Consider the following 18,325-nt stretch of genomic DNA (forward strand, 5'->3'; position numbering starts at 1 on the left):
TGGGGGGGGGTGTGTGATAGAAGGGGGATAAAAATAACAACTCTATGGAGAAATCTCAATGGAAGAGAAAATACACCCATGAAGCTATATGTGGAAAAAGGCAATTTCTTAGAGCAATAGTAATAGGTTCGGGCTGGCAGGGCAAATGCCCAGGTTTCAAATCTTGAGGGTGGCCACTTTGTGCAAAAATGCCAAAGGTTAGGACCAACTCTAAAGTCACCCCTTCCAGGACCCCTCATAGGTGGAACCAGCATTGGGTAATGGTCCTTTAAGGTACATGTAGAAACACCAAAACAATAAAGCCGTGCTCTTACAAAAAAGACTAACAAACCACGGAAACAATAACCAGTACTTGTGTATGACAAAAGAAGAAGAGTAAAGAGAAGGAAGAAGAAGAGGAAGAAAAGAAAAGAGAGAACAAGGAGAACAGAAGAGCTGATCAATCCCCTCTAATAGCAACAAGAATATATATACCAAGAATGAACTATCTAATTACAATAATGCCCAACCATATATGTTATTATTACTAATGCATCCCCCTAGGCCCTCTCTACTTATGCTTGTCAACTAGAGAGGGCCTAGGGGGACCAAGGGAGAGGAGAGGCAGTGTTGTACGTGGGTGACGTAGCCAGGGGGCCTCACATTTAGTTCAAGATAGGGAGGTGTAAGAGGGGAAAACAGGGAGCTTGGAGCAAAGAGTCCTGTTGACTCTTGAGTCGGCCGCGGTAGGGGGGACGAGAGGAGGAAGGGCCATAATGGGTAAGTGAGGAAATGGGGAGGGTATATGGTATGATATAGGTTGCTAGGTGCAGAGGTAGTGATATCCATATAGGATGGTTCAACTCTAGTAGCAACAGGAGAGTTTGGCCGAACACTTGCAGACTGCGCAAGCGGGGGTTAGCCATTCAAAGAGCACCTCTTGCCAGAAGGTTTTGCTATAGTGATGGAAGATGGAGGGTACTTATCTATAGATACCTCAATGCATATCCTTGTAAAGGATAATTTGTCCATTTGCTTGGTTTTGCCATCGGATATAGGGCTTTTCCCATTATGTTACCAACAATATGTCCATTTTCACACCATAAATGCAAGGGAAGCCCAAGAAGGGTGATCCATAGGGGGATGGTGGTGAGGTTGACTTGAGCTGAAGATAGAGATCCCATTGCCGGAGGAAGATTGGTTTTCAGCCAACTTGCCACGAACCACCCTTAAGGGCACGCATTTTGTCGTCCTCATCATTGAACTTGAATATGAAGAAACAATTATTCTTCAAGTATCTAAAATCCCTTGCGGTGTCCATTGCTCATTTAGAGACATCTTGACAATGTTGAATGGAGGGCGTTTGCCAATGAAATTGGCTGACTAGGGAGTGTTGCCATCTAACAGCCTCACCATTGAGAAGCCTAGGCCTAGCTGAGCACAGAGGATACCTTCGAGGTCCTTAAACCATAGGTGCAACAAAATTGTGAGGGTGACCCTCCCGAGCTGGTAGGGGTGCTAGAGAAAACATAGCACGCCATGTCTTTCCTCCCAGGGTTGGAGGGGAGGAGGCTGGGAGGCCGAGGGGCTCGGGGATGGGAGAGGAGGATGGGGAGAAGGCTGCCTGGGAGGTGGATGCACCACCAGGTAGGCCAGCCATGGTGGCAGGCACTCACGACGGGGGTGGGGTGGGTTCTGGACAATGCATTTTAACTTCTAAAAATATCAAACTAGAAAACTTCTATTTGACGAAGCATAGTTAATGTAAGGAATGCCATAGCTTTCACTGTGGGGAATAAGAAAGAAAGAAGGAAAAAAATGCCTAGATTACATCTAATGCTGCCTGTTATCTATCTTTTTTTTTTTTTGGGTCAACCCTTAATATGTCAACTTTTCTTCAGGTTGCTGAGAAAACGGCTCTTCTACGGCCTATAGAGCTAAAACTTGTTCCTTTGGCATTGGAAGGTACGGCATTTAGGAGCAAATTTCTTGATACTGATGAACTTATGAGCTACTGTAGCTGGTTTGCGGTAAGAACTGCTGGTTTGTGTTATCTTATTGTTACCTTTAGTTTATTGGATTACAATTTCAAATATGGACAGCATAGCATTATTTAATGAATTTTCGTCTTAATTGCCCCTCTCTCTCTCTTTCTCTCTCTGAACTGAAATTACATAATTGTGAAGTTGAATTTTAACTTTTGGTCCCTTGTGATTGTAATTACTAATTACCGCTGTGATATGATGTGGTGGGACCATGCCACACAAGGATTTGGTTGTCATCAGCTTAGGTTTCATCTTATCCTTTTTATTTTTTTAACTGAAACTGACTGTTTCTGTTTGATCTTGATTTTACTATTTGCTGATGTTTTTGAATCGTGTAGCTTAGTTGGGAGTCAAGTTGTTGAGTCCTAGTTTGTGTCAAAGTTGGAGTCTTGATGTGAAGTATTTTGGGGTTGGGTATTGGTTGTGTCATTTCTGTGGTGCTGAATTTGCCTAAACTTTGGCACAATGCATTTACCCACGTATGTTGTCCCAACCCCAACAGAATTTGTGTCCATCTCTAGGAGACATTGCTGAAATGAGAATGTTGATGGATGATTGATAAAACTAGAAAAGATAAAATAAGGAATGAACAAATTAGAGCTAAGTCAGTAGTAGTTCTGATACAGTCTTTGGGGTGGCATGGAGATCTGCAATGAAGGCCTCTAAGTGCTCCAGCACAGAAGGGTGATTTGATTCAGACTGCAGTAGCTAAAGTTCCAGGGGTGATGCAGTTATACGCAGGGTTAATTAGGGGTTATTTTTGTAAATTACTTTTATTTTTATTCATGTTTAGAGAATCGTAGGAATTAGTAGGAGTTTAAGTCAATTTTAAATTTTATTTTCTGTTTTTACATCACAATAGAGTTGTTTTTCAGATTCCTAGTCTATTAGCATCTTATATATGTAACCAACCATTGAGATTGAGTTTAGAATGAAATATTAAATGAAAATTTGAGGTTGGGTTTATCTCTCAAAGAGGTGGAGCTGCGTGACTGTTCTGTTCCCCTCCTTTCTTAGGTACATTCTGATCTCTTCCTCACATATCTGTTTAAGTTTCTTTACTTCTTCTCCTACTTCCTCTTACCTCTTTTCTTTATATTTTTGTCCTTCAGAATTTGCTTTACTGTGCTTTGTTTTCTGGCAACCAAACGGTCCTAGAATATTGAGAATCGACCTCCCTTGTGTTCAATTACTTCAGTCTCAACCCTGGGATTTCAATCAACACCCTTGGGCAACTCATTCTGTTGAACCTCAGTTCGAGAAGTTGCTGGAAGCATGAGATGTTAGTTGAAGACAAACCTGGGTCTGAATTCTGATTTCTTCAGTCGGGCTCTATTTCATTGAGACTTCTTTAGCTCTTAGCCTGCTGGTTTGATTGATTATTGCTTGGAGTTTGGAGGGCTTGGGATCGGAACTTCATCCTGAAAAAGTAGTTGGATTGGAGGTCATATGAGAGAGTTCTCTCATTTGCAAGCAATATCTCTCTCCGCTAGCTTTTCTGGTTTTACGGAAGGAAGAAGAACTCTTTTTCTTATTGTCCTTAAAGCCATATCTTGTGCTATTTACAATTAATCCCCTTTAATTCTATGTATTTTTTTTTGTCGTGCCCATCTTTATGGTCAGCTTCCAGAAATACCCTTCCGTAAAATATTTGTTTCCAGTTAAATCCCTACTCTATTACTCTTCATTTTTGGTGAGAGAAGACATGCATAGGTTAGGATTTGTGACATGTATGGCTTTGAATAGAGTTGATTGGAGAGAAAATATCTATTAAGAATAACCACGGGAGTATTTTGTAATAATTCTTTCTTATATAGGGGTTTATGTGTAAATGCACATATACTGTGGTCTTTACTGTAATCACTAAATCTTGGTTATTATTTATATATCTTTAGGCACCTGGTTGGGATACTTTCTTTTCTCAATCAGCTTTCTTTATGGGCAATGCAATTGGTCAACACAACAATGGCTGATGGGAATTCTTAAATAGTGATGTCTAATGAAACTACTTCTGCTTCTATATCTGGCCCAAGTCAATCCGTTGCTGTTTCTCATGATGATTATCACAAACTACTAAAAGAGTACAACAACCTGAGACTCAGTCGTCTACCTCCTCATTCATTGGTACTTTAGCCCACACAGGTAAAGCTGCTCTCTTAGCCTCTTCATCTCCTTCTGCTTGGGTTATTTGTTGATTCCCAGATGCCTTTTCTCATATGATTGGTAAGTTTAATTTATTTTACCTTTTTTTTCATAAATATTATCCATTCTAGAGTCATTCTTATTGATGGTTCTTCCACTCAAGTTTCTGGTCATGCCGTATATTCCCTAGTTCTTTATCTTTGATTTCTGTACTTCGTATACCACAATTACCATTAAATCTTCTTTTAGATAGCTAACTCACCAAGTAAGTATACTGTTTTGTTATCTTTTATTCTTCTGATTATGTTTTTCGAGATCTTTAGACAAGGAGGACTACTGGTGGAGGGTGTGAGGAGGATGCCGTACATTCTTGATGGTGCTGCTTTCTACAGTAGCATCTATTTCTTCTAACAGTTCTTTTTCCCCTTTAATTGCATATTCTGTTTCCTCACTTCTCTCTCCAAGCTTTAGTAGATGGTTCCTAGTTGAAAGTCCATTTCATGTATTGAAAGTAAAGCTTGTGAACTTGCCAAGCATCACCATTCTTCCTTTCTTCCTTGTGATGTTTTGAGGAGTACATTCTTGTTTTCTGTAGTTCATTCTGATATTTGGGGTCCGTGGTGAGTTAAGTTGATCTGATTTTCATTATTTTGTTACTTTTGTGGATGACCATTCTTGTTTGAATTGGCTGGCTGTATTTGTTAGAGGACCGTTCTAAATTTTCATTTGTCTTTAAACAAATTTATAATGAAATAAAAAATTTTGTTAAGAAAGGAAAAACTGACATGTATCAGAGATTTCTAGAACATTATTATTTCATATGAGGGTTCCCAAGATATTTTGGGGGGATGCTATTCTGTTCTCCAAAATCAGTTTCCTGTATCTATTATTTTTCTTGCTTCTCATCGTTTTCCGGCCGCTCCAGGTTTTCAATTGTACTTGTTTTGTACATCATTTATGATTGAAATAGATAAGTTGTCTCCTGATGCCATTAAGTGTGTTTTTCTTGTGTATTTTTGCACTCAAAAAGTGTATCATTGCTATGATTATGTATCCTGACAGATTGATGTTACTTTTTCTTGGGTGTATAAAAATGAATTACCGAAGGAGGAAAAAGGGGCCCTGAAGGAGAAAGAATGTACAAGGCATTAGGCCCAAAGAAAATAAAAATACAAAGACATCCCCACCCAGTGTGGGAGGTTCCAAGAGGCAAAAATTAGGCTCTTGATGTTACTTTATTTGAGAATGCAATGTATTTTTCTTTCAAGGGTCGTGACTTAGAGCTAGAATTTGTTGATTCTTCTTCTACGACATCTCGTCCTATTCCTGTGTTAATTCCGCTTGTAGATGCTCCATCTTTGTTTAGCTTTAATCCTCAAGTGTACAAGTGTCGTTTTAAAGCACCTCATGAAGCTACCTCCCTACCATCCTCTCCATAGTCAAAATTTTCCTCTGGAGCTTCATCATCTTCTGCATCCAACATTGACTTATTTGTTGCACTCTGAGAGGTAACTGTTTGTGTACACAAAAATCTTTTGTTGCTTATCAAGAGTCTTTTTCTCATTGGGTGAAAATTAGCTATGGATGTAGAGATGGATGCTCTTCTTAGTTTTCTGCCATGGGAACTAGTTGGTTTGACTCCAGTTAAGGAACTTTTGAAGTGTTTTTGGGTATACACTAGTAAGTACTACCCTGATGGCTATGACGAGTGGCTTAAAGCTTGGCTTGTTGCCAGAGGCTACACTCAGATGAATAGAGTTTAGGGAAATTTACATCCACCTCCCCTCGTGTTTGCTCTTATTATATCCACCCCCCTTGCATTTCGTTTATTACAAATAAACCCATCTAAACTAACACTGTGAGAGATGTTAATTTGAAAATGAAAAAGGACATAAATACCCTTTTCCTTTAAATTTTTTGATACAAAATATGGGACCCACCATCACCTCCATCTCCCCGTTGTCCTCATCCTCCTCCTTGGGGCTGCACCAACTCCTGCTACAACATCGTAATTCCACCCCAATCTGCAACACACCCTCCCTCTCCCACTTAAAGATTTGATTTTCTAATCAACATCTAACTAGTTTGCAATTCTTTAAAGGAGGATTCAGAGGGGAAATCATTGTTGGTTCTTGTGTTTTCCGATGTAAAAAATCAATCTTTTAGGGTTTTGGGTTCTCCAGAGGGAGGGTAAGAGTTATGAGTTGGGTTTTCATGTTTTGAGGCCTATTGGAGCATGCTGGGAGCGGAAATTATTTTGGGTAGAACAAGATTGGAGTGTATTTGAACAGGGTAACAAAATCTAAGCTCTCTTGTAGAGGCCATTGAGACCTCTGTGTAGTTCTGCGTAGCTCAAAAGAACTTTGTCACTCGATATAGTCTTTAGAGCTGGAACTTGATTGCCAGAAAGCTTGAAGGAAGATCAGGTAAATTAATAACGGAAAACCCATGTTGAAAGATAACATGATTATAAAGATGAGTCTTAAACGGATAGGACTACATTGATCGTCTTGAAATGAATCCAGAAAATGATTTTGTAGGGCCCGTTTGATAACGTTTCTGCCGTTTCTGTTTCAAGAAACAGCAGAAACGGAAACTACCGTTTCTGGAATCAGAAACGGAAAAGGTGTTTGATAATACTTGTTTCTAAGGTAGGCTCACTGTCGATTAGATTTGAAACGCGTCCGACGGCTCCGATCCCAGCTCCAAACTTTGGATCAAACGTTGTTCGAACAAGACAACGATGCCACTGCCATGGACGACGAAGATGAAGACACAGATCCATCCATCGCAGCTTCAATGGGCTTCTTAAGGCACAAGAAATAATTCCTCGAACCCAGTTCCTTCAGCTTCTCCTCTCGATTCAAACCTGTTCCAATCAATATAACCTCACCGCCGTCGTAATCAGATCCCCAACCGTTGACTCCGACGACATCACCACCTGTACAGCTCCCAAACTCCCCTGTATTGTTACATTCAATAGCAACTTAGTCAGCCTAGTCGGCCCCGAAAAATTTTTCTGCAATTTTCCGGAAGAAAGTAGATCCGGAACAGTCTTCAGCAGGCGAATCTCAGCCTCAATCAAATTGGGATGGGCTCGGCTGTGAAACGACGCTGCCCTGTACCCCAATTTCCTCTGCCTCCCATTCTCTTCAATCCCTCGTCGGTGCCCACTTTTGCAAGGGCTCGGCATATTTTCTTGACTATTAATCAATCACCTCAAGCTACGGTAATGGAAGAACCTGGGGCAGGGGAAGCCGAGAGGAGCTGAAGAGCTTAGGCTCTTTAGTTCCCCGTTGTTCACAGCGATCATAACCAGAGGTATAGAGACGTAGAAACAAAAGGGCTTGTGAGGGTTGAAGGTCTTGGAGGGAGCAGTAGCGACTCTGCTTCAGCCCTGCTCTTGCCCTCATGATTTTTGGGCACCAAAGCTGTTCCCAGAAACGGCTTGTTTCGTCATGTCCATTTCTAGGGACAGAAATCACCATAAATTTTGATTTCTATTTATGAAAACAGGAGAAACGGAACGAGTTTGTCAAATGCTTTTTGTTCCGTTTCTGTCGTTTCTTGACACAAAAATGGCAGAAACTCGTTTCTTGAAACGTTATCAAACGGGCCCGTAATTTCTAATGTTTTTGTTTCTTAAATGCTATCGGGTTGAGAGCGGGTGAGGGAGTCCAGATCCTCTACAATGTCTTCATCGTCCGACTCTTGCTCTTACAGTTGAAATTGAAAGAGGAAAGACGCCTAGGTTAGTGCCTTCATCGTCCATGAGCTTCTGCGACTGTGACCAATGTCGATTTCAAGAATGTTAGCCATGATTCTGTCACATTCAATGCCAAGGTCTCCATAATAAACCCTTACAGTATCTCAATACCCATTCAATGTCTGCTCTGAACAATCAAATCTTCCAAGGAAATGCTCTATTCTGGTGGTACCAAGCTGGTGCCGGCAAGCATCGATGGCTACAAATACAGAAAACCTAGAACCCTTACAGTACCTCGAGTGAGCTGGGGTTGGAGCAATTTTGTAATGCTTGGAAAAGAATGGATAATTATGTCTTTTGATATTCTAAAACTAACCCCTCTCTCACGGTGTTAGTTTGAATGGGTTTATTTGTAATAAATGAAACGTGAGGGGTGGATATAATAAGCATAGTTGTCAAGGTGTCGGCTCCATGGTTTAAAGTATCTCTGATACCGATACGATACCCTCCGATATGTATCTTAAATTTAGCCGACCGATACGATGCACACCGATACGATACATGAAAATTTAAAATCCTTTCGTATCGATATATATGCTACGATACATACCAATATGCACCGATACACCATCGATACATATTGATACTCTTTGAAAAATATAAAATCGAGGTGAAGTATACATTTTGGTATGTATCGGTACGTATCGGTGAATATTAGTATGTATCGATCAGTACGTATCGGTGAGTATCAGTACGTATCAGTGAATATCGGTACGTATCGATATAGTGCGATACAGTGCTACGGTCATATAATGGCCAAAATGGGTATTTTCAGAAAACACAATTTTTTGAGGGGTTTTTGTTCCAAAGTTGCTGCCAGCTATATTTCTCTCTAACTAAAGTGGAAATCAAGATTGGGAATAAGGATTTTACATTTATGGGACAACTACAAACCCTGAATTCTTAGTGCGATACCCTCAATTTAGTGTTTATGCATAATACATGTTATCAATAGCTTTTTTTAACAAATTTTTTATGCAAAAGTGTTTAAAAAGGTGTTTTATATCCATTTGTATGCGTATCTTTAACGTATCTCCGATACGTTTCTTAATTTTGGGCGACCGATATGGCGATCGATACCGATACTTTAATCCTTGGGTGTCGCCAAGGCGCAACCTTGGCGTCTAGGCAGTTTGCCTGGAGCTTAGGCGACTATACCATTTAAGTAAATGATTTTTCATTTACTTCAGATATTATTCATAAATAAGCAAATACCCCCTATTTGAATCCAATAAAAATAGTTTAAAAATCAAATTCCAAAAGGACAAAAAGTCAACCCTCGGGTCCAAGAACAAAAACTGGATTTTTGGTTATAGGGCGATTTTCAATTTTCGAATGCTAATGTTTTTCTCAATTCTGATTTTTTTTATAAATCTTATCAAAGTAGAACATTACTAAAAACCCTTTTGTTTTCATGTAAATAAAATTATTTCCATTCAGGAGATTTAATAGCATTCGCACACTTTAAAATAAGTTTGACTGGAACATAACTTTGTCATAACAACTCAAAATTAAGTAATCTTAGATTTGTTGGAAAGCTAGTTTTGTGTTATACTTATTCCCAATACAAAAAGTTTCATCTAAAAATAAAATCTTTTGACTCATAAAATTTATTATAGAAGAAGAGCATTTCTCTAAATGTCAATAAGTTAAGTTGATTTTTTATGATTTGATGTGAGTTTGACTATGTTGATTTTTATGACTTGATGTTGCTTAATTTTGATTGGATTTTTATGTCATAGGATATATATTATAACATACAAAATAACTTTAGAAAATAAGGGAAATAAAAATAACATATAGGCGATTTGATCGTTATGGCATTAATCGCCATGGCATCGCCTAGCGGGTGATTCACTGCCAAATTGATTAGCCACCCCTCCACCGCCTTGGGTTGCCATGACGCTGTGACATCTATGGTAATAAGGGCAAACGCGAATGGAGGTGGATGTAAATTTCCCTGGAGTTTATTATTCTGTGACGTTCTCTTGTTGCTCACTTGCTTAGCTTAACTCTATGCGTGTTCTTGTCTCTCTAGTTTTCAAGCCTGACTGGTCCTTATATCAGCTTCACATTCAAGATGCATTTTTATATGGTGACTTACATGAAGTTTATATAACACCATAGTTCTCATGGCGTCTAGGCAACCCAAGGCGTTGGAGGGGGTCCAGACGCAAGGTGACCAAGGGGCCTGGATGCCTAGGTGTCACCTTGACAACTATGTATAACGTAACCTGGGTATGCTTCTCAAGGGAAGAATGCACAGAAAGTGTGCAAGATGAGGCATACTTGTAACTTGTACCTATTTTCATTTATTATAAATAAAGAGGGCTGTCAAAAGTAGACTGACCAATTTATTCCCCATAATCAAACAGATAGACGGCACCGATAACAATAGACCTTAGTTTCAAGATTTCATGCCAGACCCAAGAAGCATCGGAGGAAGTAGGCACTATCCAAAGAGACTCCTTTCAAAGAAGACTAGAGTAGACCCAATCAACCCAAATACTGTCTTTTCTAGCCACAATTTTCCAGATCAACTTGAGAACACTTGCAATGTTGGCCTCTTTGATCCTTCTCAAACCAAGACCTCCCTCCTCTGTGGGGAGGCAAACAGCAACCCAACTAATTGGGCGAAGAAATCTGGATGCTTCTGTTCCTTTCCAAGGGAAGGCACGCACTAGAGACTCCATTGCTTGATAGTAGCTTGAGGCAGCCAAAAAACACCAGAACAATAAATTAAGACTGGAGAACTGATGGAGTCAATTCCAATCTCCTTGCATAAGATGGTAACTTGCCCTTCCAAAGTTGGAGCATCTTGTGGATAAGATTTTACATGAGAGTGCAATGATGGGAAGTCAGCCTAGTCGGGATCAACAACAGCCCCATATACTTAACCAAAAGGCATCCAAGGGAGACGCCTGTCATCTGAAGGAAGGTGGACTTGTCTGCATCAGAGACCCGTGCTAAGAAAAGTTGAGATTTAAGGAGATTGGTCTGAAGACCCGAAAATCCCTTAAACCGGTGCAAACAGGCCATGATTTTCTCAATAAAAACAGGGGCTGCTTTTGAGAAATCATAAGATGATCAACAAAAGCAAGGTGGGTAAGCCTGAGGAACTTGCATTCGCGAATGGGGGAAATGAGGTGCAGGTCCATATTGGATTGGATACTCCTAGAGAGGACTTCAAGAGCTAGAGAGAATGAAAAGATATAAGGGGAAATCCTATTGAATGCCCATAGTAGAGTAGTAGTATTTGGTTGGAATCCATTTAACAAGAAGTGAAAACCAAGGAGAGGAGATGCAAGAATGAATATTATTGACAGTGACAGGGGGAAAGGATACCTTAAGCATAACTTTGGACATGGAATCCCACTTGTGGGAGTCAAAAGCTTTATGGTTGTCAATTTTCATGAGGGCAGCAGTAGAATGAGATTTTGTCAACACCTCAAACAATCTCATTACAAAGAAGGATGTTGTAAAAAATGCTTCTACCAACGATGAAAGCTGATTGACTGGCATTAAGTAAGGAGTCAACCACCAACTTAAGACAGTTTGCAAGGACTATGGCAATAAACTTCTACAATTAGTTGCACAAGGAGATGGGTCTATAGTTTGACATGGAGGAAGCTCCTTCTTTCTTAGGGATGAGGCAAACGGAGTGGTTTGCCTATTCGATTTGACTTGGGCTGAAGAAACAACAAATAAAGAAAGAGAGGAAATAAATAAACACACACAAGCAACCAAAAATTATGATGGCATGATAGAAATTCAAAAGTGCTTAAACTTTTGCATAAACCATGATATTTTTATTTTTGGGCAATGCAATTGCATTACTGTTAATGTTGTACTTGCTTAGAACGGGCTATTACAAACCCAATGGCTTGCACTACATTTTAGTATTGATTGTGCTCATTGTCTAGATAATAATCTTTGTTTTAGTGTGTAAGGCTTTCGGATATATATATACAACCATAGTTTTTAAGGCGGTAAGGCGGTAGGCGACGGAGGAGTTTGAGGGTCTTTCGGAGCGCCTTAGCGATAAAGCTGGCATAAAGCGTCGCCTTATTGACTAAAGCGTTCCTGTGTAATTTTTTTATAAAACCAATCTATTTGGCTCATATGTTAAATAAATATTAAAGGTTCATATTCACACCAGTGTAAGATATTCATCAAGAAAACAAATCAATAAAGTGAATAAACTAAGTTCATCTTCATCCATCATCAATCATATTGACGTATAATATAAATACATAATTATGAAACAAAATTATAAATATAAAGAAAAGAAGACAAAAAATACAAGTATTTATTATACTTACCTCTATGATGCCAAAATGAGTGCCTAAGCCCTAAGGTCATCCACTATATTTCTACTCTTGTCAAAGAAGAATGAAGCTCACCACTGCCGGAGCAAAATGGTCGCCTAGATCAGTGGTTCTTCCTTATTCCTTGATTCCTTCTCAAAGCCCTTGACAAAATCCAAACCCTGTTTGTGAATCTTGTTTTTGTTTTGTTTGTTGTGGTTATTTTTGGTGGAGTAAAGCTGATCTCATACATCTCAAGTGTTGACAAAATCATACACCTACCAATAAAAAATTTATATTTGGAATCTTTATCAAGTAATTTTAAAATGTGTTTAAAAAAAAAAAAAAAAAAAACCCATAAGGCGCCACTTCACATAAGGCGGAGCACTGCCTTACCATCTCTAGACCGCATCAACGCCAAGGCGTTGGACTTATAGGCACTGTTTCGTGAGTATCCTATTTTATGAGTTGTCGAACTAAATTTTACAGCAACAACATCTATATGTCTGGATTTAAAAGAAATAATAGATGTGAATTGAAATCCTTGTTGTGCTCTAATTAGCCCAACCTTGTCCATTATGATATTTCTGGAACGACCTCTATTGGATCAATTGCAGAATAAGAGGAAAAGTAAAGAAAAGAAAAGAATGAGATCATGTATAAATACCTCTGCATGAATGGTTGGATACATAAAGATCTTTATTACTTTTTCCCCCATCCAGTACAACAGCATTATAGTCAAATATTTATTCACGTAGGCTGGAAAGTGTATCGATACCCATTCTTTTTTATCAGTAATGCCCAAATATTTCAGTATACGGCGTTTAGTTCTTGAGCCAAAATGGTAATTTGTCTGGAAATTCCCCTCCCTATTTTAAGCCATTTTCTTCTTTTAATGTTACTAACTAATTCTGTCATGTGGTCCTTTAGGATTTAAATAATGAACTTTTTGCTGCTGTTTTGTGCTCATTCTTTTGCCATTAACAGTTACTTTTTGTTGTTTATGAAGACTTTCAGTGGTCTTGTTCCCAAATGGCTGAGGGAGACAAAGATAGTGAAGACACCTAGCAAATGGCTTGTTAATCATCTAGGACTGTCATTGACAGAGGAAGATCTGCAGAGTGTGGTTGATCTAATGGAACCATATGGTCAGATAAGCAATGGGATTGAACTTCTAAGTCCTCCACTTGATGTAAGAGTATCTCAATGAAGTTTATAATGCAACAAGTGCATTGCTACTTATATTTTCTTGTTCTGTCAGTAACCCCCAATCAGTTTAATTTGTTATTTGGTCAAATATTATCTGAATGGCTTAATGACTTCCATTTCAAATATTATTTGAATGGCTATAATCACTTCCACTGAAAATATATGATTTTAGACAACATTGAGGTTAAGGTTAAAACTTAAAACCAAAACTGAATTGTTTGTAAGCAGCACCTTTTAAGCTTAATATTGTATATATTTCTTCCAGTTAAAGTTTTTGCAATAAATGTTATTGATGCAGGTATGTCTTAGAACATATGATTGCTAGTATATTTCAATGTAGACTAAACTCCAATCAATTAGACAATTGGGAGAGAGGAAGTGGGGAGGGGAGCTTGGATAACCTTCCGGAAGCGATTTTGGGCTTCCAAATCCACATGCATACACACCCCAAATATTTTTTCTGCTGGAACCCAAAAAGTTGCTTCCACCAGCTATCCGTATGCAGCCTTCACAATTGATTTGATTAGGAGTGATTACCTTTCTTTCCATAGTATTGTAGAATAACTAGTATAAATGTAAATAGTTCCACTTTAATCAGTTTACAGTACTTAAAATGGCACGGGGATGAATACTGATGAAGAATTACTATTAGAAGGTGCATTGAGGGTTGAGAGTTGAGACACATTGGACATACCACCAGCACTTCCTTTAGTAGTGAATATAGTAGGCTAGGCTAGATAAAGACGGCAGTGGAGCCTCGTGCACTGGTACGCCCTTTTTCTTATAGTAGGCTAGATAAAATTAAGCTTACTTGGCTTATATATCTTGGGATTGAAAGCAATCAATTGTTTAAATTTATATTCCTTACCTTTTTCCGACAAACCGGAAATTTGGCGTGGCGTGGCGTGGCGTGACATCTTGGAGTACTTTGATCATATCTAAGGCATAAGTTACTTGATCATATGTAATGCATCACTTTTTTGTCAGATTTGTTACAACTTTTTTTCTATTTCCTTTGTCCATAAAAATAAATATGATTGAAAGTTCTTGTTGGACACTTCTATAGATGTGCATTCTTTGTATGTGTAGTTTATAAGGAAAGGATTACAATAAAAGATTCAAGATTCTTTCTTTCCTGCTTTGATTTCTTCTATGTTTCTTTTCTTCTTCACTCTTTTTTTTATTCTAATACTGGGAATCTGGGATACTGTAATTGGTGTTAAACTTTTTTCTTACAACCAACAACATACTCATTGCGTCGTTGTTCTTTTGCCTTTTCATTTTAAGAGTAGTAAATAATTGGGGCTTGTGATTTGGATAGTGGACAAGAGAGACAAAGTTCCCACATGCTGTATGGGCTGCTGGCCGAGGTCTCATTGCACTTCTTCTACCGAACTTTGATGTTGTTGATAATATATGGCTTGAGCCTCTTTCTTGGGAGGTTAGTCAATTTTTTATTTTGTTTATAATCATTCGATCTTTTCTTCAAGTTTGGTAGAATATTAAAGATTGTAACCCTTGTTCATGTAGGGTTATGAGGTATCTTGTATGATCAACTACCATTCTTATGCCTTCTCGTCAGTAGCTGGTCATTTTCTATTTGACAATATTATCTTAGGATTATCATCATTTCAAATTTCTGCTAGCTGGAGAAGAAAAATTTATACGCCGTATTGGATGTTCTTCTGTTGATTTTTGGATGTCCACATATGAGAGATGCAAGATCAGCCAACCTATGAAATGACCAGGGTAATTGTCACTTGAGGAAATTGGTCCTTTTAATTGATTACATATTTGTCAAGGCGTTACCTAGGCGTCCAGGCACCATTTGCTGGAAGGGCACCTTGTTGGTGTTGCCTTGATTTTCCCTTCTCCAACGTCTAGCATTGCTTAGATGCTGTGACGACTATGGTTGAATGAGTACCCTTGACCTGCTTGCTTATGAACCTGTAAACACAGCTCATAAATCTTAAAAATACAATCTATGACTGGACCTGTAACGCAACTCATTGATCTTAAATATACAATATCTATTTGATAATGCACTTGAATATACTCAGCATGAGAAATCTGCTTTGCTTTGCCTTTAAGTCTTTTGTCCATTAGTCAACCTACAAAATGTCTAGATTGTTCTGTCACTTTTATCCCTCTTATTGCGTTTTTCGGAATCTTTAGACAAGTGTTACGATTGGTGGAGGGCCTCAGCATGATTGGTTGTATCATCTTGTTTGTGTTGTGTTCCCTACCAACAACAAACAACAAACTCAGACTTATCCCAATTTAAGGGTAGGCTCTCGGGAAGTGCATTGGAAGAGTTTTCCCGACATTTCTTCTCCCTCAGTGCCGCGCAATGGAAATGTTGCGTGAGCTCCATGTGCCAGGACCATGGGATCTTGTTCTGTACGTGTGGGGGAGTGTTGATCTATACATTGACGTTGCCCTTCCCTAACTATTCGAGCTTTTTGGTGAATCGGTAGCAAACACAACACATCAGCATGTTATGCCCTCTATTGCTTGGATTACTACTAATACTTTCGGTGGTGTTTCTCCTATACATAATTCAGTGGCATTTTTGGTTGGGACATATATTTCAAAATTCCGGCATATGGTTCCAAGTTTCAAGTTTGTCTCGCCTCAAGTGTGAAGTGTGTGAGCTCGGGAAGCATCATCGGTCGTCTTTTCCTTCTCGTAGAGTGTTTAAAAGTCCTTTATTTTCTTTAATACATTCAGATATTTGGGGTCCATATTGTGTCAAACATAGGTCATATTTTTTTTATGGTCATTAATGTAAGAGTAGGTTACCTTAGGTAAACAACTCCCAATATGTTAAGCTCAAACTAATTTCAAATCTGATCTCTAATAGTCTAATTAACCTCAACAGTAACCAGAATAAGAGCAGCAAACAAAGGGGAATAAAACCAGAAAATAATCCCAAATATCTACTTATAACATCAGAGAATAAACCAGCAACAAAACCCAATAACAGGGATCCAAACCCTAGAGTGATCTGGGTTTCGATCAGTCCAGAATTAGGACTACCTGCAGTTGTAAGGGGAGAACTCAGAATGAACCCAAACCTGGATCGAGTTAGGCGGTCAAGGTGCTGAACAAAGCCCCAAAAGATCTCTGAAAACTGCTGGCTGGTTGGGAAGATCTGCACCTACTTGACTTCAGGCCTTCAAATAAGGAAACTGGGAGATTCTTCAAGAGCAGCAGAAAAACCCCTCAGATGATCACCAAGCTGGGGTCGAGTGACCCTTTTGGAAACTAGAATAAGCCCTGAGAAGGACTTCCTGATCAGCCTTCAGGTTTGGGAGAGGTGCCCAATCGATGGGGCTTCAATCCCTAGCTTCCTTGCTGAAGTCGATTCTGGTTTGTGCTCCAAACAGATCTGATTTAAGTCACTCACTCTTCTCTCACAGAAAACAATAACAGAGAACAGAAAAGAAGATGTTCAACACGATAGTTGTGGGTGGGAAGGTTATCTCAGCCTGTGTATCTCACCCACATCTATCCCAGCTATTGTCTTCCTTTCTCAAGAGAGGGAGCAAGCAAAACTGCTGCAATCTTCATTCATTCAATAGTGTTTTGTGTCTACAGCAAACCCTCCTTATATGGAGGTTTGAAATTACAAAATAGAAGCTTGGCACAAAATAGAAACTAATGAAAATAAAAGCTAATTCAAAATAACAACTAATGGAAATAGAAACTTCTCCTATATTCTAATTAGGAAACAAAATAGCAGTTAATAAGACTTCCTAAAAACACAACCATACTACTGAATTAGTAAACTAAAATAGGAAACTAAAAATAGGAAACTAAAGCTGGGCGGTCGCTGCTCCTGCTCTTCAAGGGCTGACGGTAGCTCCAAAACTGCTCTTCTTCTTCCTACTTCGCTAGTGAATCTCATGATGGGGATCTACATCAGTCACCTTTGTGGACGATCATTCCCGTCCGACATGTGTGGAGTTCTTGCTTCCTCCTTATCTCTTGATGACTTACGAGTTGCTATTCGCAAAGGTACTTGCTCCCAAACTCAAAAGTCCATGAATGCTTATCCTATTGAAAACTCTTTTCTCTATCTCATCGTCCATCTCCCTTGCATAGCTTTACCTTGTCCTTATCTAGACACTTTAATCTTAAAACCCATCATGAGGCATTGTCTCATCTAAAGTTGTTAAGGCATCGACAAGGTGTTTCGGTGGCTTAGCTTGGATTGGGCCGACTGGCGCCTTGTTGGTGTTGCCTTGATTTTTTACCATTCTTTATTGCTTTAGGTCGCCTTATGCCTTGATAACTATGGTCTCATCCTAGGTGGAAAGTGGTTATGCATGCCTTGATTTCTTAAAATACATGGACCCTATTGGATTTACCTCTAGGTAAGGACCTTGTGCTATACCGCTGGATATACACTTTTTAGTTTGGATGACTTTGTTGAACTAAAAGCCCGTTTGGTTGCTAAGGGTTAAAGGTCTACGTTGTGGATTATTTTGAGACTACCTCTCCTGTTGCTCGGCTTAATTCAATTTGTGTGCTTATTTTTTGGCTACGAATCATGGTTGTCTATTATATCAAGTGGATATAAAAAATGCCTTCTCATTTGGTGATTTGCAAGAGGTGTATATGGAGCAACTTTTGGGGTATGCTACTCATAGAGAGAATTCTCAAAGGATTTGTAAGTTACACAAAAACAATCACCTAATACTTGGTTTGAGAAGTTTAGTTTGATTGTTACTCGGTACGTGTTCTTGCAATTTTATTTTGAGCATTCAGTGTTTGTTCGTCATCGGGATTCTAGGGTGATTGTATTGGTTGTGTAGGTCAATAATATTAGCATATCTGGGGAAGATGTATCTGGGATTACAGAGGAGAAATCT

At 39.0% G+C, this 18,325-nt stretch overlaps 1 protein-coding gene across 3 annotated transcripts in view; it reads left to right on the forward strand.

Annotated features, from left to right (window-relative positions):
* The window catches only part of LOC122079792 (probable inactive ATP-dependent zinc metalloprotease FTSHI 5, chloroplastic), a 60,878-nt gene that overhangs the window by 15,982 nt on the left and 26,571 nt on the right, over positions 1 to 18,325 (forward strand). For 2 of the 3 annotated variants that reach the window (XM_042646515.1, XM_042646514.1), the window contains exons 11-13: positions 1,881 to 2,009; positions 13,249 to 13,431; positions 14,770 to 14,889. In XM_042646515.1, coding sequence (XP_042502449.1) covers positions 1,881 to 2,009; positions 13,249 to 13,431; positions 14,770 to 14,889 — 432 coding nt within the window. Of the gene's footprint in view, positions 1 to 1,880; positions 2,010 to 3,919; positions 4,167 to 13,248; positions 13,432 to 14,769; positions 14,890 to 18,325 lie in introns of those variants that run through there. The other variant, XR_006140532.1, reaches the window with a different exon arrangement.

This window comes from Macadamia integrifolia, chromosome 5 (assembly GCF_013358625.1).
Source record: "Macadamia integrifolia cultivar HAES 741 chromosome 5, SCU_Mint_v3, whole genome shotgun sequence".
NCBI classification, from domain to species: Eukaryota; Viridiplantae; Streptophyta; class Magnoliopsida; order Proteales; family Proteaceae; genus Macadamia; species Macadamia integrifolia.